General features: G+C 40.1%; 1 protein-coding gene across 1 annotated transcript in view; it reads left to right on the top strand.

Annotated features, from left to right (window-relative positions):
- TAFA5 (TAFA chemokine like family member 5) overlaps positions 1-22,821 on the top strand; it is a 615,298-nt gene that overhangs the window by 185,905 nt on the left and 406,572 nt on the right. The window contains exon 2 of the mRNA XM_085654060.1: positions 14,222-14,371. Coding sequence (XP_085510186.1) covers positions 14,222-14,371 — 150 coding nt within the window. The remainder of the gene's footprint in view (positions 1-14,221; positions 14,372-22,821) is intronic.

Here is a 22,821-nt window from a genome sequence, read left to right as displayed (position 1 = left end):
TACCCAGATGACCATCTCCCTAACGCCTGATACAATAACTCTTTCCATCCAGCTTAACGTTTGTCTCAGAGATGTCACTGACTGGATGTCCAGGAACAGTCATAAACTCAATAGAGCCTAGACTGAGGTGCTGGTAGTTGGCAACAATTTCTCTCTTCAGAATGAGCTACAATTGCCCAACTTTCTAGGAGACTTACCCCCCTAAAATTGAAATAAATATTACATTTCCCATATAGTTAATGAACATCTGAATTCACCATCAGATCGGATTTTTATTAAACATTAAAACTAGTCTTTGAATTGAGTATGTAGCTTGTATAGGCCAAAAGCCATAGATTACATTGTATAATCTATACTTTGACTTTTCCTATGTGCCACTGACATAACGTGTATTTGTAAAGCGCACTTTCACCCAAGGGTATCTTGGCACTGAATAACAGATGTTTTATTGTTACCCAACTCAATGGGACTCATTTTATCATCCTCAGTGGGAGGCTGAGTGGACCAGTTGGGATTTAAACCTGTGACCATGAGATCGAACACAGGCCCCTACATTGGATGCATTAGTCCACTAAGCCACCAGACCCAGCTAATACCCTGATCAGTGACAATGTGTTTTTGGGAGATCATGCCATTTATAATGTCACACTTGTTCCGCTCTTACACATTTTGAACCCTACCTTATGGGCAGCAAGGTGTGCTTAGGTGTGATTTATTTAATAGTTAAAATCACGCTTTCCTTCATGTTAAAAGGGTGATTTGGATAGGTCTGTACAGCAGAGCTCAAGCCACTGCTGTCAGGCTACCTAAGGCAGGCCTGAAGCCATGTTTTCATTTACACTGCCACGATAATGGATAGCGCTATACGTGCTGCGGTCCACAGGTAGCATTTAACTTTCCATGCCAGGGGTGTATTTCTTCACCACACACTATGTTTTTAAAGGAAAGTTAATTGCGCCAATCAGGTTTAGCTAATTTCAACATACGTGTTTAAATGGGGAGTACAGACATTTTACCCTTATTTAGCAGTAATAAAGTGCACTGAGTTCTAAGGCTAGCAACCGATAGGACAACAAGTGGGTAATATTCCTATAATACCCATTCCATGCTTCCCTTTCTCCTCTAAATGCAAAACCTTCTGGATGGGTACAATTAAATTCCCTTACAACCTTTGAAAATATCGGAGTGTTCGGGGCAGTTGTAACCTGATTTTCACATTTAATACAATATATTTTAATAGCCCTAGGACTAAACATATTTTTGCGATTAGGAAGGGAACGATTACTGGGAATGTTTGTTGATCCTCCCAAGTGTGGGGTGTTTAACAAAATGAAAGATTCTCCACATGTTTAAGGTCAATTAAATCAATTGTTCTGTAAAATCTTTGGGGTAAAAAAATCTGTCACAAATTCTATTTTTTTTACAGTTCAAAGTGGCACTTATGATACCAAAACATTTTCGATGTTGGATCCAATGCTTCAACACAAAATACAATAACATCATTTTAGTGGTTACTCCTCTTTAGAATGGTCTGACTTTGTTGACACATTACAATGTAAATGCTTTAACAGCTTATCTGCTGTCTATGATTAATTAAGTACTGGCTATGTAACAAATGTATTTGGTTTTAAAATTCATGGGGTCTGTTTATATTTTAAAATAAGTTATTCAGGTTGACAGGAACATAGGCAGGTACACAACTATATAAATAGGCATTCACCCTATCTTGTAAAAAGACAGACAGGGCAAAATGGATTCTGCAGTGAACCACTAATACATTCGTTTTCCGACTTTATGACACTCATTGTAGAACAGATTCTTGTTTCTAGCAGGCATCATTTGATGTCTTGTATTATTAACACATCTTTGTAGTCAAATATCCTGGTGCTTATGCCATGCATCATTAAGATATATACGCATGTCGATGACTGCAATTTGTATACGTACTCTGTATGTCATTGCTCTAGGCAATGCAGTATGTTTAAAAAGTGCATTATGTGAATTGGTAAGTAAGATTAAAACATTTTGTGATGAATAAAACATGAGATTACGCGGATCCAGTGCCACCACCTAAGACTTGATGCAGACAAAGTCACTTAATGAAAGCTAATGTACAAGGTGAAAAGTTTATAAACATAAACAAAAACACAGAGAAGCTCTGAATAAAAAAAGAAATGGTTTTACTTCAAGGAGTAAAATGGCAGTTATCACATTGCACGTAGAAGATACAAATATTTGACTCTTATATTAGAAAAGTAGAAAACGTTTTCATGACGCAAAAATCATTAAACATTGTACTTTATATTGATAGTTTTCATCCGTTCCAAATGACTTTATGTTTATTAACTTTCCAGTATATAACTGATTTCAAAACTCTATCACTTACATTTCCTTCGATAATTACCACATGTAGTGTCCTATTTTAAAGTCCTTGCATTCAATTATAAGACACTGGATCACAGGTATTTTCACTGCTGACCAGTTATTCTGTTCATCCCTAGGCCATTAGATCACAATAAATGTCACAGCCAGAAACCACATGTTTCGCAAAATGATCCACTTCTTCAGGGCTTTAGTCTTATCCAATCCTTTTGTTCAGTATTGGCCCAATTTCTCAGGTTTCTGGGCATTACTTTCTGTAATGACACTTCATCCAATATTTTCATTCACGAGTTGGAAAGCATTTCTCTACCCAAAGCCAATTTCAGAAAATTCTAATAATAAGTGGTCACATTTTCTTCTTACTTCAAAAGTGTAACATCTTGTAAATAAGTGGTAATCTTTAGTCTTCCAGGATATGAAGCCTAAAACTGCATAGATTTGCAATCTGCCATCTTTTTTTAATGTCTACATCTCTGTACACTGATTATCCGTCTGCCAAGTCTCAACTTCTTCCATGGGGGCCTAAAGGAAGGAAATAAAAAGAGGCATTTTCTATTTACTGTACTATAAGAACTGCTGCTAACAGCAATAACTATACCCATCAGGCATTTAACTAGAATATTACTCAGAATAGGACCTTTTTTGTCAGTTGTTGTAAATCCAATCAGTAGAGATATCTCGGGAGATGAACAGGTGTGTTTTGATTGGCTTAACCTTCAATACTCTTTGATAAATCGGCACAGAATTTTGACTGTCAAATGTTGTGCACATCCATTAAAGATGATGGGAGAGTTTGGATTCTTACCTAGGGGAGTGCAAAGACTGAGTTTCCACAAAGTAAATTAATCCAATTTCAAAGAAGTAAAGGGCATCCTTCATTGAGAACTTTTAGGCTTACCCCTGAGAGCTGTGGCTCAAAACTATTGGCCCTTTCCCATAGAAATGTGATTAATGTGTTTAAGCAAACCTAACAACATTAAGGTAAAGCACTGATCAATAAATTTACTACACCAGTTCAGTAAAACCAGTGTAGAAGATCATCAACATGGTAAAGGGTAGCTAAGCGGACCAGTAGTTGTGTTTTAAAAATAAACGTCAACTATGCAGCCATAACATGGCAGGCTATGGGACACCTTCCATTTTGGTTCCGAAAGCTCAGCGTGGCTCATCTGGAAATTAAAAGCAATTAACTTGCTTCGCTGAAGAGATCCCCTTTCCATCCTTTTCCTAGTTTCTTCTTGTACATTGCTACTTAGGGTCCAATCTATATGTTGGTGGAAATTGTATTCTGTCACAACTGTGCTGGGTGCCCTTTCCTCCGGCATTATAGTTCACCCACCCAATTTAATGGCCTGATGGATTAAGAGCCACCAGAGGTTAACCGGTATGTCTTCCCACCTAATTTAGACAGGCGGACAGAGAGGTCAGTTTTCACTGCTCATCACCACCAGGAGTACATTGGTGGTATAAGGCAGTGAGGTAATGGGCAGTGAAACCTTCAAATGCCCCTCTCGCCATGAGATGTAACTACCATGTTATGTTATGTTATGTTATGTTATATAGATATATAAAGCCCACTGTTACCCGAAGGTGTCCTGGTGAGGGGGGCACTGTTTTTTCAATAAAAAAAGAAATCCGCTTTGCCATTTTGCTTTTGAAAATAAGAAAAATGACTTTACCGCTTTGCCATACATCTCCGTCATGCGTGATGGAGACATATAGCAAAGTTGCATTCGATTGATGTGAACTGCCTTGATGAAGGTTCCTGTCAATGGATTAAATGTCTACTTGCCCAACAGGCATTTGAACATTTGGTCATCTGGACTTTTGCCAGGGTGACAGAGTAACTATATCCATCTCACTGGTGGAGGATGGCCCAACCTCTACATTATAAAATGGGCCCTTAGTCTTTTAGCTGGAGCTCAACATTCCTTGATGAAGCAAGGGGTTTCTTTGCCATATTTACATGCTCCCAGGCTTTCTGTGTGAATAATTTTGCAAGTTTTTTTTTTATTGAGATCTTGGAGTGGGTTAAGGTCCGGCCGGAGCTGTGGCTATAGATGGCCCACTAGGTTGGATACTTGAATTGTGTGGTCACACTGGAGCCTCAACCTCTGCAGAAGAAATCAGAGAGTGTTACGTAGTAGAACATCTTACCTACTGACTTTGTGTCTTGGTTTGAATTGGTCAGTACCCTCTACAGCTCTCCTGAAGTTGAAAAATTCCAACTTGTTGAATATCCTTCTTCTCGTCTCTTCTAAAGCTCACAAACTGCTAGGGACAGCTTCTAGAATATAGGTGGCAATGGGAGACAGGCTTAATCAGTCTTTTCCAGGCAGGGTGCAGCAAAGAGCCAGTTCCACTGGTGAGGTCGTTTTTCAGTGAAATTACCCTTTTTGTCAATAATGTTCCTGATATCACAGGAGGTCTTGGAACCTGCTTTCTCTTGGACCCATTTTTGGCTGGAAGTGCTTTTTGAGGGCCAGAACAGCTGACCTCTTCTCATCTAAGGAACATATGCAATAAATAATGAAGTAGGCGGGCCTGTGCCTAGTCAGGAAACAGAGAGCCTCACAATTACACAATCTGTAATCTGGCATTTCAGTAATTCAAATGTAACCTAATAGAGCTGGGGGTTCAAAGGCTTGTGCCCCCTCTGCAGTGGAAATAGGCTAATACAGCACCAGCAAAATACTAATATTCTCAATGGGTCAATATGTTTTGTAATCCACAATTACAACAGCCATTCATACAACCAAAACCTCGAAACACAACAACATATAGGCCAACGAGGGCATAGGTTAGTACTGATATTGTGCTATATCATGCTATAAATGTGCGACTGATAGTGCTGTTTGAAGTGCTTGATGATCACTGCAAATGACAAAAGTCGTCAAATGGTGTACACTAATTATTTCGTGGTAGGCAGAATTAGATCAGTAGTCCTGATTGAGAATGGACTATTGTGATACTCAGCAGACACATGCAATGGAATGTGATCATTGTTTTTTGACATGGCAAGAGTCATAATGGCCATAAGATTATTAGATTACTCTATGCCAAAATGGAATGATGTTCAATTTGATGTTTTCCTTGTACAGTCAAGTGTAATCCCAAACATTATCCCAATGGGTTCATTCAGAAATAACTAGGATGGTGTAAAACGACATTTTGTAAACAGACGCTTGCACTTTATACCAGTGATTATATTAAAGCTTATATTTTTAGCATATTGTAATTGAGAAATATGTCTCAGATTTGTACATCCTTTTAAAATTACTACACTTGCGCTTTAAGGGACTTGATTGTCTAAATAAACTATTTCAAATCACAATCACCAATAGGTCCATTAATGTTGACAATGAACATACATTTTAGTATGTATTAGGTCATTAAATGAAATCCTCACATTCAAACATGGTGTCAGTGGTGGCATATAGTGATCTGCTGGAGGGTGCAAGGTGGAGGATGCTATGCTCATTGACCTTCAGGAATTGACTTGTCATCATATTGTACTCATTCCCCTAGGGTTGCCTGCTGATCTACCACAGTACAAGATGTATCAGGATTTATATGTCAGGCCAATAGCACGTCAGTGAAGTAGGGTATGTTTGGCCACTTCTGAAATGCAGAGCCTGCTCACAGTAGTTAATGTGGTCAAGGGCCTTATTTGTGAATTTACTCACAACCAGAAGTCAATCTTTGACTAGGTCAGTTGTATCATAGCATAGGTATTAGGACAGTATTTATTAAAACTAGATTGTAAATTGGCTCTGTTACCAGACAATCATAAACTAGTCTTGAACCAAAATTTGAAATGAACAATTAGTATGAAATGTAGATTTTGCTCTGGTGCAAAATTGCTCAAGACAATTGTAGAATTACTAGGCACCGATGACAGTGATTTGATCCAGGCTCTGAATTTATTTACAAACTCAGCCATCGTTGCAGAAAGTCTATATCTTTCCCCATGCTCTAAATTACAAACTATTTGTCAAGATGCACTGAAGAACGGGCAACCTAATGTGTGAGTTTATGCAGAATGCTTTACCTTCTGTTTTTCCGGGAAGCACTTAAGGTACATACATTACCAAAATTACAGCAACGTGGTCAACCACAGTTATGCTACTGATTTCCCTTATCGCCCAAATATATGATGAACTGATGATGTGCTCTTGGAATTTTATTGGCATGCAACCTAATATTAACTTGGATGACTGCATCTTTTAAAAGCTCATGGTATTTCTTAAACTGCTCACATTGACAATGACAATGCCTTTCATTTATGTGTTTTGAAAACCTGCAAGCAGTGCTTAAACATGCACTTTGTACTTATAGTATGCTGCCAGCCTTGCTTCTCATAAGCAAGGACAATAAGTTCAAAGAGCATGTTTACGCACCGCTTGCAGGTTTTCAAAACACATAAATAAAAAGCAGTGTCATTTACAATGCCAATAGCTCAAACTCTCGCAAATGCAAGACTTATTGCATTGCAAATGCTTGTTGAGCTCCGAGACAGAGGCAGAAGCAGTCATAGGAAGGCAGGGACTGACACCAGGGCGTGCCTTTCAAAAGCAGGAGGGAGGAGGAGGCAGCAGCAGCCAAAACAGACCTCGGTCTTTGAATGCACAGCAAATGTGTTTCCAACAGAGCCTTGAAACCCACAATCACTGGAAATAGTCCTCACCAGCTCTTAGTAACTACACATGTAACAGGGGCAGTCCTTCAAAAATGTGGGGAGCTTTTAAAGCCCGTATCTTGAATACAGTATGTCTCAAAGAGACAGTGCAAGCGCTGCCTAGACAAGACTTCCAAAACGTGCTTAGCCAAGTAGCGTAGTACATTTCATATTTATGATATATGTATCTTATTCATTATATGGTACGTTAAAATGAGATGCTATTCACCTGTAATGTTTATGATGACCAGTGTTCTGTTGATATAACTGTAGGTTTAAAAACAAGGTCTGTAATGTGAGCTTGATTTTTTGTTAATGCTGAAAAAAACAAAGAAGAAAAAGGAAGTAATTATCCTACCCACCCTTTTTGAATTACATTTACGAAATTAAGGTATATGTTTACCTTTGCTGACTAAATTCTTACCCATCTGTCATATTCTGAGCACATTGTCAGCTATTTAAATGGCTAATTACAGCACAGATCAGCTAAAAGTGATCTGTGCGCTTTTGTAAAGATTCTTGCGTGGCACTGAATTCTGTGGGCAGCACTGCTGAGCTGGAATATATTTCTTGGTTAAATCTGCTTTTTTTCAGTAGATGACGGATTATGGAAAGTGTGATAAATTCATATTTACGTGGAAAATTCTGCGCAGCACTATCACATTTTCCAAGTGGTCATGATCATTTTGTACTATGCTAATAACATGAAACTCAAATCTTGCTGTTTTGAAACACATTTATGGATGCCGCTTCGTACAGTGGTCAAATGATGTGATGTTGAGACACATTTATTTTCAGTGGTTTACAAACTCTGGGGCATATCTACAAGGCAGCGATAAAAAATTATCGCCGCTTTTGCGGCCGTTTTCAGCCGAAAAGCGGCGATAATTTTATCGCTATATCAGCAAGGTCACGCTAGCGCTTCAACCTTGCGTTATCGCCTGAATTCCGAACGCCCATCTTTGCATCTCTAATGAGATGCAAAGTGGGCATTCCTCCCCAGGATAACGGGAGAAATGTCGCTAAGCGACATTTCTCCTATTATCAAGCCTCATGCAAAGCAGCATAGCGACAAGAAAAGTAGCGTTAACCTCTGTTATCGCTACTTTCCTCATGCCTGCTTTGAAACTGACTTAGCCATGATATCCTATGGAAGGTGGATATCATGGCTAAGTATGTGAGGCCCTATCAGCAAGCTATTGCCAAACTTCTTGGGATTATCGCTGGGTTTCCAGCGATAATCTCACGTTTGGCAGTTAGCGCTAGGATTTTTATCGCTTTTGAGATAAGCGTTGCTAATAGCACGCTATCTCAGTGATAAAAATCCACGCTAGCCGGCGATAATTATCCTAGCGCTAAGTGCGCTTAGCGATAATTATCGCCGGTTGTTGCTGATATGCCCCTCTGTATGAGAATGTAATGTGCTCAGAATATGACAAATGGCTAAGGATTTAGTCAACAAAGTTAAACATATACCTTAATTTCTTAAATGTAATGCAACCAGGGTGGGTAGGATGACTGTGTCAAAGACGAATAAAACTAAACATTTTGCTCTGTCTTATCAAAGAAACATGTTTTATTTTGTGATATGTAGTCAACTTGAAGTATCTACCTTGCCAGCTCCCAAAATGGGAAGATCGAAAACTACAAGAATGAATCAGGGCCTTTCTTAAATGTCGGGTGTCAAAGCCTCTAGAAAGGCAGATTCTGATAAATCAAATTGGAACCTCAGTGGCCCACGGTTATTTCAGATCACAAAGGTAACAAGACATCTTTGTTCCAAACATAAGTGCAGGGTTCTTGAAGTAAGAAAAGTGGGGAAGAGGAAACATTACGTTTTGAGACGCCATCTATTTCTTGAGCTGTCTCAGGTGTAGTCTAATGAAAATTAAATCACTGCTAATGTGCTACCTCTCTTTTCTACCCCCTTGCACCTTTTCCCTCAGATGGTAAATGCAAGGAATGCTCTTTGCCTCACCAGTGTGCTGTCTCGGGAGGTTATGAATAAAACTGACTGTGGTTGTTGGCTCAAAATACACTTATTATTGACATTCAGGGGACATATTGTGTTGTAATTTGAAGCATACAAGCAGATAACATTGAATGGATATTTATTTGTGTGGAAGCAAAGAAATGCTAGAATGACATTGGTGTAGGTTAAAAAGTCATGTGACAGTTGCACTGTCAAGCCAGACCTAAAAATCCATATAGGTTAATGACCGCCCTGCTCCTATTCGTGCTACTTCCAGAGAAAAACCCCATAAATTATCCAGGTATCTCAGCCACTTTCAGTATCATGTGTTTCCCCTGAAAGTTTAAGCACAGGCAGTTGGGTCAATTATCAAAGTGATCAAAGCTGTGTGGAGGGCAATGTTTTAGCTCTTGGCTCTAGACGGTGCACATGCGCTCTCTTGAACCAAGACATGCTGTATCTACATTGTGGACTTACAGTCTGCCAATAGGTTTCCCATTTGCTGGCATCATCATCCCTCCATGTTTTGTCCTCCCCATTTGTCAAGGGCATGCGTTCGTCATGCCCTTTCTGGTGTGTAGCCCTCCCCAAGAGCACATTTGAACATATGCAGTGGGCATTGTATGGCATTGTTTCAGGGCTACTTTTTTATTTTTGCGACAGTGTTCTCACATTCAATGATGCTCTAAGGTGGCAAAATGTAGGCACAAAACCATCGAAAGGCACAATAACAGAGCAGCCTTGTAATGGAGAGCTGCCTCCCGTACATTTGCCATCCCTTAAAACAAAGCTCATCAGATTCATTTGCATATGTTAAGGTTTCAGTATAAAACCGGCACCAACATTTGCAAACAGGCCATCCTCTTTAGAAAGCCACATAATTAGTTTTTTTTTTCATCATCAGCCTTAACCCAGAAAAAGAAATTTCAAGGGGCAGAAAAGGGTGAACGGATGGAGAAAAAGATAGGAAACAGTGGCAACTTGCAAGAGTAAGATACATGGGTAGTGTAGGGTCACATGCAGGGCTGCATTTACCATGTTCGCATCAAAGCCTATGGTTTCCTTACTAGGCTACTGGCTGTGCAGATTTCTCGTTTCGCTTACCCACTTCATATTCATCAGTGCTAGCACATAGCATAGTAGGAAAGGGAGACGTTTCTAGTACAATTATACCAAGCAATCCATTCTCTTAGGGGAGAGGAGGTCGTGTAACGTCCAGACCTGCTGACTTTAGAGCTGGGAACAAGGTTTGTGTCTCTGCGTCAGCTCAACATCGTCTGTTTATGTGGAAATCACTTAATGTCCCTGTGTCTACCACAAATGAATGTGTGCTTGTGCAATGTCACTGGTGCTCATGTAAAGCTTTCCAATACCTTAGGGTCGAGTTTGCTCTATATAAAACTGTAAAAACAACCCAGGAGAAAATTATGTATGGATGTGTGGGATGAGTGCTAGACTGGACTTTAGACGATCAATAATGTGAGCTAGCTCAGTGTTCTCTTTTTACTCAAGGCTACCAGTCCTAAATTACCAATTTCGTTCAGGTTTGAACCTGATTGATGTTAAAAAAAATGCCCCTGCGAGTACTAGTTTGGGTATCTGGTACTTAATCAGATGTTATAGGAAAACCACCATATCACTGGGATACAACATGAAGTGATGGTGTCTGCCATTTAAAACTATAATGTAGTGCACCAGCTGATAAATTAATTATTGGAAATCAATAAGTAAAACACTTTTAGTTGTGTGATGTTCATAAGTTGCTCTGCCTGGCAAGCTAACTGTTACAACTGTGCCTTGTTACAGCGGTTTGCCTCGTGGGGTGTGGATGCATTGTGGACCTGTTCACCATCGTGGCCATAGTATGATTGGCCAACAGGACCAGGATTCATGATTGCCGGCCCAAAGATATTGGCTCGGCAGCAGTTGTAGGAGGGTACTTGCTGTTGCATACTCATCCCATGTGACATATCTTCTTCCACACATTGTAAAGTCAGGGTTAACACAGACCCGTAATGAATTCAAAGGGCTGGTGGTTCCCTATTGGATTTGTTTCAGACACCATGAGACTCTCTCCCCTTCTGAAAAAAAAATCAAGCAGTATAATTGAATTCTAACAAATGTCTGCAAGCACCAGCAAATCAAATATCACTACTGCGGAAATTCAACCAGTCAATACTCGAAAATCTGCTCTTACCTCCTTTTTAGATCTCTGCTCTAGACGGCATGCATACGCTGTCTCGAACCCAGACATGCTATGTCTACAGTGTGGGCTCATAGGCTTCTCATTTGCTGGCACTATTGTTGCTCCATTTTTTGTCCTCCCCATTTGTCAAGGGCATGATTACGTCATGGTTCTTCTGGTGTTTAGCCCTTCCCGAGAGCACCACCCAACTACATTTAAAAATATGCAGCAGGCATTGTAGGACATTGTTTCTGACTACTTTTTAGGTCTCGCCTGACCCAGCACATGCGCTGGTCTGGCGAGACTTATTGAGAGGGCTCCAAAAAGTGCTACCAGGCCAGGCTAGTGCTACAGTGCATGTGCGCGGGCGCACGCGCCGCGCTTTACCGCGATTACTTTCACTTTCGCGGCCGCGCGGCCGCTTTGCATAGCCAATAGGTCTCGCTTTTGGGGCCTTATAAGTATTTAGTTATGCAACTGTTGCATAGCTAAACACTTATAAGGTCCCAAAGGCGAGACCTATTGGCTATGCCAATGCTTGTTTTATTTTTGGGGCAGTGTTTTCACTTCCAACTATGCCCTATACGATGTAGCACGCCACCCATGTACACAAGCTCTTCAGTGACACATACAGGTAGTAAGCACTATATAAATATTGTTATGCCATAGACAACCTAGTCTGCAGGTTGAAGCTCTTTTTATGGTTATGATGATGCACAACTGCATCTTTGTGCAGTGTGGTGATGCACAGAGACGTCAGAGCAGAATGGCACTGCAGCATTACTCTGTGCACCTCTTTTAACTAGCAGTTTGGGAAATTTAATGAAGTGTGTCTGTATTTTTGGGCATGTTTTTGGTCTAGGAAATGAGGCCCCTTCTTATTACCCAGTTAGCCCCCTCCCCTAGTGATGACAAACTCCACCTGCCCTACTGTCGTGCACAAGAATCCCTTCCACAAATGTTCCACACTGGACGCCCTCATTACTCACAACGGGATAGGCTCTACCAGCCACTATTCATACTCGTCCTCATTAGAGTTAGCGGCAGCTGTCCCTCCTGAAGGACATATGTGCATTGACACAGAAGTAGGACTACAGGCCCACCTGCGTATACTACACGAGCTGCTCCATCTTTGAGGAATGAGGAAACATGTTCTAATACCATACCCATCTTGGAGATCACATTCAAGAATGCTGCAGATAACGATATACTACTGTTGTCATAGAATGCCTAGTGCTGGCCAAAATCTAACAATCAATATATTATTTTTTCTATTACTATGTATTTCATTGATAATGGTAACCCTTCTGAGGAAATTCAGAGAAGTTTGAAACTGCATAATGCACGCAAAAGTACCTATTCCATATACTGGATTTTTGTGTGGACTTCCATAAAAAATGTGTTTGTATTTAATCTTATGTGACCTATACCACTGACAATGCCAATAGCTCAGAGCCCTGCCATTGTCGAGACCTATTGGCTTTGCCAATGCCATTTTGTGAAAGCACACAACTTCTGCTCTATCAAAAAATGAACTCCTGTCTCCCACAATGTGGGCATAGCCAAGTCCCTCTCTGTGATTCTCACATAATTATCTGGTGGAAGGTGTGCTGTCAAGCCAGACTACTATAACAAGACGTTTTAACAAGATCAGGAGAAAAAGGGGTTAAATCCATGCTCTGAAATAAAATCACATTACATTATTCTACATGGAGTCTGTGAGGATGATAACAGAGATATTTCCAGTGACGGCCGCTATTTACTGGGGGTGGCTGGGCAGGGGGAAGAGGAGGGTGAGGTGTAAATTAAAATAATTTAAAAAAAGACACACCTTCAGGCTGGCCACCCCCTCTCAGTCTGCACACCGCCGCTGCCTCTTACTCCTGGGAAGCAGGATCCAGGAAGCACCCAGGCTCCTGACTCCCATAGCCACAGCGTTGTGATTGGTCTGAGAGCCGTGGTTCGGCGCTCAAACGGGAATTGGGGGCCTGGGTATGGGCCTGGGTATGTTCTGCACCCAGGCTGTGAAGCAGCCTAGGTGTAGAACATAAAAAGTGTGCATGACTGTTATGGTTGGCCCGAGAGGGCTGGCCAAACAGTTATGCACACTTTAGAATGGAGCAATTACTCCTCCCCTTGGCCCCTGCCCAGACAGTCCAGCCTCACCCACACCAGGAAACGGAAAATTAAAATGATAATAATGCTGGCTATTAACATTTTAGTTTTCCTTTAACTACTGCTCGCAGAGCAGTGAGGCGACGATCCTCCGCCTTAGTGGAGGAGCCGCCCCTGGATAGTTCATGTTTAGCTTTAGTATGGTAATAAATCTAGAAATGTACAAAATTCGAAAGTCTTCCAAAACTTTAGGAGCTGTTTGCATTGTCCCCAAATTCCCAGCAGAAGTTTCAGGCTTAACCTTTGTTACACATGTCATTTTACCTGCACTGCAGTCCCAATTATGAGCAAACATTCTTAATAGTACATCACTTTCAAATAATGTATTTTATTAGGCAACATATTATTTTCCGTAGCTTGGTATAAATGCGTGTCTGTTACTTTTAAGTAAATCTCATTTTATGTGTATCCTTGAGTTATATGATTACAAGAAGTGATACTTTTTTGTTGATTCATAAATGTAATGCGGTTGCACACTATTTGTACAAGCGTTACACGTGAAGTTCAGAACCAACTATTTGTTCCCTGCCATAGTAAAGCCATTCCTCAGCACTAACCAACTTAGACCCCACAAACAGCCCGGCTGACCTCCGCTCCCCTGCCTTTATAGAACAATAACAATTTTGTGACAGAAACAGTTTGCAAGGTTTTGACATGTCCACCATGAAGAAAAATTGTATGTCATCTCAGTTTTATTATATCCATCAGCCTGTTTCCCATTTACGGTGGAGTGTCTGCTCTGACAGTGGGCCATGACTCTATTTGGCTGTAATTGATTGCCTGTAGTGCATTTAGTGACACTGGTGCCTGTTGCTGGTTATTTTTCCAGGTCAACTGGCTGCAGGTACATGTGAAATTGTTACAATCAAGAGGGATAGCAGTCAGCCGCGACGGACTATAGCCCGGCAAACAGCTCGCTGTGCATGTAAAAAAGGACAAATTGCTGGCACAACAAGAGCAAGTCCAGCCTGCGTGGATGGTGAGTTGCAAAGATCATTCATTTTTATTTCAAAACAGAATGCAATGTCTATAGTGTAGCGATTTAAACGGTATGTCTAATTTCTGAAATGTATTTAGTGTTGCAAATCCTTTTGAAGTTAAATAATGTAAGACTAGAATAGAAGGCACGCCTGAAAATCATTTTTTTAAAAAAAATATATTTGCCAATTATATATCAAGGAATGTATTGTCATCTATTGGGCTCCTGGTCGACTATTCTATTTAGGAATGGTATTTTCAATATGTGTGCAGACATACTTAGCTATGTGTAGATTAATATTGATACATGCAATATGCACTGTAATACACATTGGTAGACAGAACATTGTAGCCTCACAAGTGAAATTTGATAATACCAAAATTATCAGTAGCGGCTCGTGGAGGGAGTTCGGTGAGGCAGTGAGGCGGGGCGGGGGAATGGGCAGGTTGGGGAAATGTAAACACCGGAATATGGATGAACGGTACACATTTAAATTGATAAAACGAATTCCTTTGCGCGCGCTGCATCGCATTTTGCGATGCAGCGCGCGCAACGAAATTCGTTTTATTTATTTAAATGTGTGCTTACCTCCGTTCATCCATATTCCGGTGCTTACATTTCCCCGCCCCGCCTCACTACCTCACTGAACTCCCTCCACGAGCCGCTACTGAAAATTATGCTAGCAGTGTGGAATGCCTGCAGCCTAATGTGATGGGTTTAAGGTTGTTCTTTGGTAAACCTACCAGCAAGAGTTGGGGAAAGCCCACAAAGTTTATGCTTGTGGATATTCACATGGCTCTTGTAAGTAGATTCCTAGCCTAGAAACGCATCCAGCTTTTCTCTTGTCAAGGGAAGGACAACATTTGTTTCCAAGAATGGAATTGAAATGAAAAATGAAAAAAGTTGCCTTTCTTTTCAAGAAGGGAATTGGAAGTGAACACATATGAATTTAATATCTTTACAGTGGAGTAAAAAATGAAAAAAATGATGTGCCAGTGACTCTTATGGTAATGTTCCACAAACAGATTTCTCCATGTGGTGGAAATGCTGCATATGTGTTTTTTTTTATGGTTGTGAACACTAGTGAAAACCTTTCACTGCTGTATATTTTCAGGAGTAGTCCTGAGATTGTTTGTCTTACTCTGATGTTTTTTTTTTCCAAACATAGGAGTAGTCGCAGAAAGGCTTACTTATGACTTTCTCATTTTTTGTGTTGATATTCAATTTCTTTGTGTGTGTGAGAGGAATGGCTTACATCACAGGGAATTTAAAATGTAATTCTCTGAGAAATGTGAATAAATGTATTTCGTTTTCAGTAAGACAAAGGCAAAGGTAGTGTACTCTCATTTGATTTTCTCGAGAAAATCTCTTGAAATTCCAGTTTTGTGCACTGCAGAATTTTTGCAAACTCTGTGGGGATCAGATTTTAGAGGAAATTTCACTCGAGGAAATCAAAGTGCAAGATTCTTTGGCAGAAATACATTTTTTCACCCCACTTCTTTTATTTTTTAAAATTATTTTAACCTTCCCCATTTGCATTGTTGCCCTAAAGAGACTTATTGATCGATCCATAGTTGCATCAGAGATACTACATTATTCACACTAACGTTTTTGTTTCAAAACCTGTCAATAGTGATATTATGTTTGTTGAGTCAACTTGTTTGCCTAATATTGTTTCTAGATATTCCTTTGGCTTTGCTATTCTGCTGTTTTACTCAAATAATCTACAATGATGATTTAGCAGCTGTTCGATTCCAAAAAGGGAAGAGGAATCCTCCAAGCAAATCTGGGGCGTGGGCCGGAGGATCTGGGCATAAGCAAAAGAACAAAATTGACTGTTGCTTAAGTAACAAAAATAATCAACGTTGTAAATGCGGAGAGTTACCTACAGAGATTACTGCCAAGAAAACACAATCTAAAGCCTGGGAAATGTGCCAGACCCCCCCCCCCCCTAGAGTTTACAAATGCCAGGGGTAGTGATAACTCTGTGTCAGGACCCCACAAGTCTTACCTTCTGCTTGTAGAGTAGACTCAAAGGGATGACATGAACAACCACCACTGTCTCCCACCTACTCCCTTGTCCTAGTTTATTACTTGACCAGGTGGTGGTGAAGGCCGGGAGAGGGAATCCTAAAAGAGGTGTCGCTGTTTTCAGTGTGAAGGCCCGGTTGGAAATACCCAATGGGGATGGGGGAACCCTTCCTGGACTACTGTCTGTAAGTATAAACCAACAGGTAATTAATACTGCCCTCACAAGCACACATAAATACGCACTCTGACAAAAGCAGTTGGGGAAACAACCATAGTCACCTGGAATGTGGCACTCTTCTGGATCTTGAAGTATGCTCATTCACTCCAAAGGAATACGGAACATAAAGTAGGCGCACCTGCATTGATAAAGGAAGTAACGAAATAGCAGATTCCACGCAAATGTAAATAAAGAACTAAGCGCTCCTGCGCTATGAACAGAGTAAGTTGGAAAGGTAACACTCCTGCGCTTGCCACCATAGAGGGTTTGCGGGAAGGTAATGCTTTCCTGTGCTTACCCCAGCTTCACCGGGTTAGTTAGTGCTTCTGCACTTTTTCCAAAGCAAGTGGCAGATATCGTGGCCAAGCGCTCCTGCTCTGGCCATGCCAACGTGAAACCACACACGCGCTCCTGAGCTAGTGCAGTCAACAGATGTCAGGGCGATGCGTGTAGACTACTGTATACTTGGTAATGCGCTCCTGCGCCTACCTTAGTGCGTGGATGCCAGAAAGTCCCAACAAAACAAGAAGAGAAAAAGGCAACGAGCTCCTGCCCATGCCTTCTATAATCAAGGCAATATTGCCGCTGTGTCTTAACAAGCGGTAACGCGCTCCTGCGCTTACCGCTATGAGGGTAATGTCAACCAAAACAAAGGAGAAGAGGATAAGGCAACACGCCCCTGCGCGTGCCTTGAACTATTAGGGCTGAAATCGCTACTGCGTCAGGACAAACGGTAACACGTTCCTGCGCTTACCGCGGTGATGAAATGTCAAAAGTGCCCAAAACAAAGGAGATTAGAAAAAGGCAACACGCTGCTGCGCTTGCCTTGACAAGTAGGTCTGAAAGACGCTTTTGATCTGCAGAACAGTCTTGGCTGTTAGTAACTATGCGCTCCAACCGAGTTACGCTGAAGTTTGCACTGGCACTCCTGTGCCATTTCTACAGCGGGATACCTTTTACGGAATAAGCCGAAGGGAAAGTTTCAAGGGCTCGGCTACACTTCGGTCGTATCTAGAATCAGAAGCACTGAGGGCTGAGCACCGCAGGTACTTATTCGGTCTCACCTGGAAGTGCTCTGGTGGAGACCTAAGGTTTGCTTCCTGGTTGTGGAAGCTAGACAACTAACCTGCATACCTATGGGAACACTCACTCACAGACAACGCACTGGATCCATGACACTCTGGGGCCCATTACAAGTTGGAAATATAGGATCAACTAAGACATGATGAACTATGGGGGAAATCAGTTAAATGTTTTTGAGAATGCCTTCATCGAGGGCGCGCATATCACTTCACAGTACAGTACAGTACAGAACACCATCTCCCTCCTTTTCAACCTGAGGCACGTCTCAGTCAGAATTAACATTTCAAGAACAGTTCTTTTTTTAACAAAATGTTTATCAATTGTTTATGTCGAAATTAAAAAGCTTGAGAGTGTTTTTCCTAATTGATCATGCTCATTTCGATCTCTTAATTGCATCAGTTTGGAGTTTGCAGCCTGTTAGTGTCATGTGATGAATCTGTAGCATTTGATCTGCAGTTTCATTGGCAGGATGGATCCAACATACAGACGCTAGCATCTCAGGTAGAAATTATCTGTCTTCCCAAGGCTGAGGGTTAATTCTTCCGAAGAGTGTGGGCCACCCTCCCTCTATACAGCAGTTCACCCCTTCTCTCTTGTTCAAAACACACACTGAAAGCCTACAGTGTAGTGTTTCATTTAACTCCAATGGATAATTTATATGGAGATTAAATGGGAAAATGGAAAAGCCACACTGGGAACACAGTTATACCAATCACTGTTTTCTGGACAGCAATGGTGAAAGCACCACAAACTTCAACTCGTGTTTTCTGCCATTGCTGTACGCATGGTTGCTAGGCTACTATAATTGACCCAAATGGTGCCCTTTTATGTATTGACACTACAAACTGAAATGTCTCTTGCTGCTTAAAAAATGAGTGTTTTTGATATAGAGTACAATGGTACCTATTTAACGTTTTTGAAAATATTAAAGACACAATTCATACTGTCAGAGCACAAACATCTGACTTTAGTTAGCATGCATACATCTGCCTCAGACACTTATATCACTCAGCAATTTTACAGACTACTTCAATAGTTTATTCCACCTGTTTTAATCATGGAGTCACATCTTGCAGTCTGAATTAAAGAATGTCTTGTTCTATGTAAAGGGTTTTATGTGGTATTCTACATGTAACCTGAGACTTGCTTGAAAACATTCAATTGTGCTGAAGAAGGTGTAGGTGGGAAGATAACCTTCTAATCATCAGCTAGTCTCAGAAGCCCCGTTGGCTTCAGTCTTTGTCTTGCGAACTGTCGTACTTGAGTCAGCTATGATGAAGAACCAGTCCGCAGAAGCTTTATAGCCTCCTGAAAGTACAAGAGAGGGTGGGATACTGAAGCACTGCTGCACTTGGGGATGAACAGATTTTATCCGCCTTCAGTTAGGTTATGTCTTAGTCTAGTCTTGGGACGTAAGCAATGAAAATTCTGGAAACCATGTAGAGTTTTTGAGTAAACAGGGTAAGCATGGAGTTTGGGAACCACCAGCGAGTGATCAGGATTCAAAGTGAAATGAGAGTGGGGCCAGAACCTCTTAAAATTAGCAGAGCAGGAGCCTCAGGAGTTCTGAGAATGAAAGGTTCATGATCAAGAGTGGGTAGTTTGGGACCCAGCGATGATTAGCAGGAGCTTCATTGTCTAAGGATAAGCAATTCTCCTGGGTCCTTGAGTGAATACAAGTCAGACTTGAGGGTATACATGATCTTCTAGGGACCTGTTGGTCAGTGCATAGTGAGGGGTCTCATGAATGAGTGGTGGCTAAAGAATCTAATGGCAGGAAGGGGCCTTGGAGATCTGAGAGTGCGCATGGGTAAGGAAGATTCATAGACCTGAAGATGAAAGGCAGGATGCCTACAGGAGAGTTACAGTAGAATAATGGTGGTTCCAAACTTCACCTTTGTTGCTCACCCTCATTTATCCTTGATCCAGCATTTTTTGGGCCCACACTTTACTTACTCTTGGTCCTCCCACTGACCTTTTTCTATCACACTGGAGGGAAAGGGAGTCATCATTTAATCACTTCTATAAAATTCATTAGACAGTACAACACATGTGGATACACAATGAGGACCAGGAATCAGTAGCCAAGTTTAAAAATGTTTAGTACAAATTAGTAATCACATTTCACATAGAACACTTTCAAAGCCATGCTATAGAGATATAGTATTACAACTGGCCATCCAAGCCTCTGGAAGAAGTTGAGGTAGACCAAAATGAAACAGACAAGTAACCCAGTAGCAGCAATACATAGTAACAGCACTAATACTTAATGCTCAGGAAACAATCTTAATTTCTTTCGTCTATACATTAGGTAATCTAACTATCCTAAGAACAGTCCACAGAGGAAGAATGGTTCAGTTAAGCTAGAAAGTCTCTGATATCAATATGCTTCATGTAAGAAACAACAGTAAGGCTCTGCAAATACAGTAGAACAAGTGTTAGCATCACATATTGCGACATTTGAAAATTGACCCACACTAGCCATGGGTACAGCATCCTTTTCTCGCATCCAGATTAGTGAAGAATAGTCCTTTCATTAGCACTCTGGTGTCTTGTGTACTTTTATCAAGGTCTGCTTCTCAGGCTTTGTATCTTTAACTAGTACATAAATGTATCTAGTCTAAACATGTGAATACCTGCAAGAAAGCCACGTTAACAGAGACTAGAATACAATAAATTATGAAATGTAACATGGTAAAATACAGGCCTGCAGAATCATGCAAACTTAAACGTTTAATTCAATGGTTCACATTTAATATGTGTGTGCACATTTAACCATAAATATAAATTCCTTAGTACTTTAGTTCACATTGCATAAGCATACAGTAAATGCTCAAAATCCTCTATGGTAAGTATGGCTGAAAACTATGTTTGAAAGTACATACATGTAACATTAGCGCATACATTGCATAGGGTTTTTATTTTAGCTTGCAACAACATTCAACACATGTGAGGATCGTTGGGAACTGATATTTAAGTTTCTAAATGTTACTCAGACAAAATAGCACAGGTTTAGGAATCATGAGTCAGGTATTTGCAGTGTACCACAATAGCGAGAAAAGGATGGTTCTTTTCATTACATCAAATGATATTTTCTAGGTCATCTACATTCTACAAATCTACAAATTAAAGGTGATTTCTAGATTAAGCTTCAGAAAATATCTCATTTAACAAGATTAAACACACCATGTGAGTAGATTCTCAAATTCTATAGTAAAAACACTCTTCAGTATCAATGTCCAGAAAAATATTTTAATTAATCATTGGGTCACGTAAGAAATATGCGCAAAGTGCATGTTCATTAAATAAGTCTGACCATTTCAATAGACTTCTTGTGGCGTGTAAATAGTGGGTAACTTTGCACTGCACCATTCTAAAGATATGTCAAAAATAGCCCACCAGCAAACCAAACAATAGTTAGTAAAAGGTCATGAGCCGCAAATGTGGCATTTTTATTTGGTGCCCAGTCCTTTTTTGGTCCCAATCTACCTCTTATTGCAGGATGCTTGGATGTCCACTAAAAGTCGTTCAGTTAAAAAAAGTGTTGACTATGAAACTTCTAAACTAGAAAATACTTTAAAATAATATACAAATATGGTATTCCATTTGTAAATTGGAAATCCACATTAACTTTGAGTAAAATATATTCAAATATAACAAATGTGCACTATATTTAAAACAATATACATTTATCTAACCAAGATATTAATTTAATTGAAGCAAGAGGTTGGTAATTGTTTCTGTCTTGTTAATGGTTATCCACATTTTCAATCAAAATGCTGCTGGATTTATATTAATGTTAAGTACTGTAAAGTGTTCTAGTCTAACATTTTTAATACATCAGGAGTTAAGTTTCCTTTTTAAATTGTTTAGAAATGTAAATATTGTTAGATAATTAAAGTAATTTAGACAGTTTAGAATATTTTCTTTCTTTCATGTATTCTAAGTTAGATGGCCTTATTTTCAACTATTTCAATGTAACTTAGCTACTTTGTTAATCGTGGTTTGCTTTATGATCAGGGTTAATATGATAGCAATAAAGTTGAGATATCATTAGAGTTAAGAATGAAAGTATCATTATGACAACAATAATGTTTTGGTAAATTTATAAATTAACCCTTTAGGCCCTTTAAGTAAACAGGATGGTGATTATAAGGGTGTGCTGAAGGTCAGGAAATGCCATCAGGAATGTTATACTTGACAAGGTTGGATGGTGACCATATCCCCCTGAGCCTACGGGAGTTTCAAATATACTACTGCTATCCTAGAAACAAAGATGTCCACTCTCCGTTGTTCCATGTTCCCTTCCAACAAGTCTAGCATTTTTTCAAACTGCTGGTTTCAAAACTTATGGTACAACTAAAACATTTCCAAATATTTGTAATTCTCATCATTTCTTTCAAAGAACACCTTATCATCTGGTTGCAGGACTGTATTAGACTCTGCTATCAAAATGTTAATAAGCCTTTCAGGGTAATCTAGTCAACAACTGATTTTCCCTCTGCCTCAGGTTAAATTCCCCAGAGTGGGTGGCTGCTTTCTGCGATACCTGGGCCCTTGCCGTTGGAATATTCAGCCCATTTAGGTGAAAGTTATCTCCTTAAGGTCTCTTTGAGAAAACCTCTAAAATATTTATTTTTGCTAGAATGTTCTATTTTTCGACATTACTTTCATTCAGTTCCTCAGTTCTAGGATGGTTATGTTGTTGAACAAGTGTTCTATCTATTTTCAATCAATCAGTCTGCTGCTGTCACTGTTTACTGTTTGCTTGGCTCTGAGAATGCAGGGGAAAATGAAGATGATGAAACGTCAAGCATGTTCTTCCCTCCTCTGCCAGTGTCTGGAGTGTTATTGTGCGGTCCCATTATAATTCCTTCTCAACACGCATTTCAACCTATAATTGTTTCTTTTGATCTCTTCATGGCATTACAACACTATATTAGTTAGAATACATATTTCGCTACATCGTCTCTTCACGGCATTACGACACTATTTTAGTAAGAATACATATTTCGCTACATCGTCTATCAACGATGTAGCGAAATATCTATTCTTCTCCCCCTGCTAAATTCAACACATTTCAAGTGATTTCTCAAAATCCAATATTGAGATCGCCTAG

This window comes from Triturus cristatus, chromosome 4_1 (assembly GCF_964204655.1).
Source record: "Triturus cristatus chromosome 4_1, aTriCri1.1, whole genome shotgun sequence".
NCBI classification, from domain to species: Eukaryota; Metazoa; Chordata; class Amphibia; order Caudata; family Salamandridae; genus Triturus; species Triturus cristatus.
The sequence above is the reverse complement of the archived record's forward strand: the minus strand, read 5'-3'. Positions and strand labels throughout refer to the sequence as shown.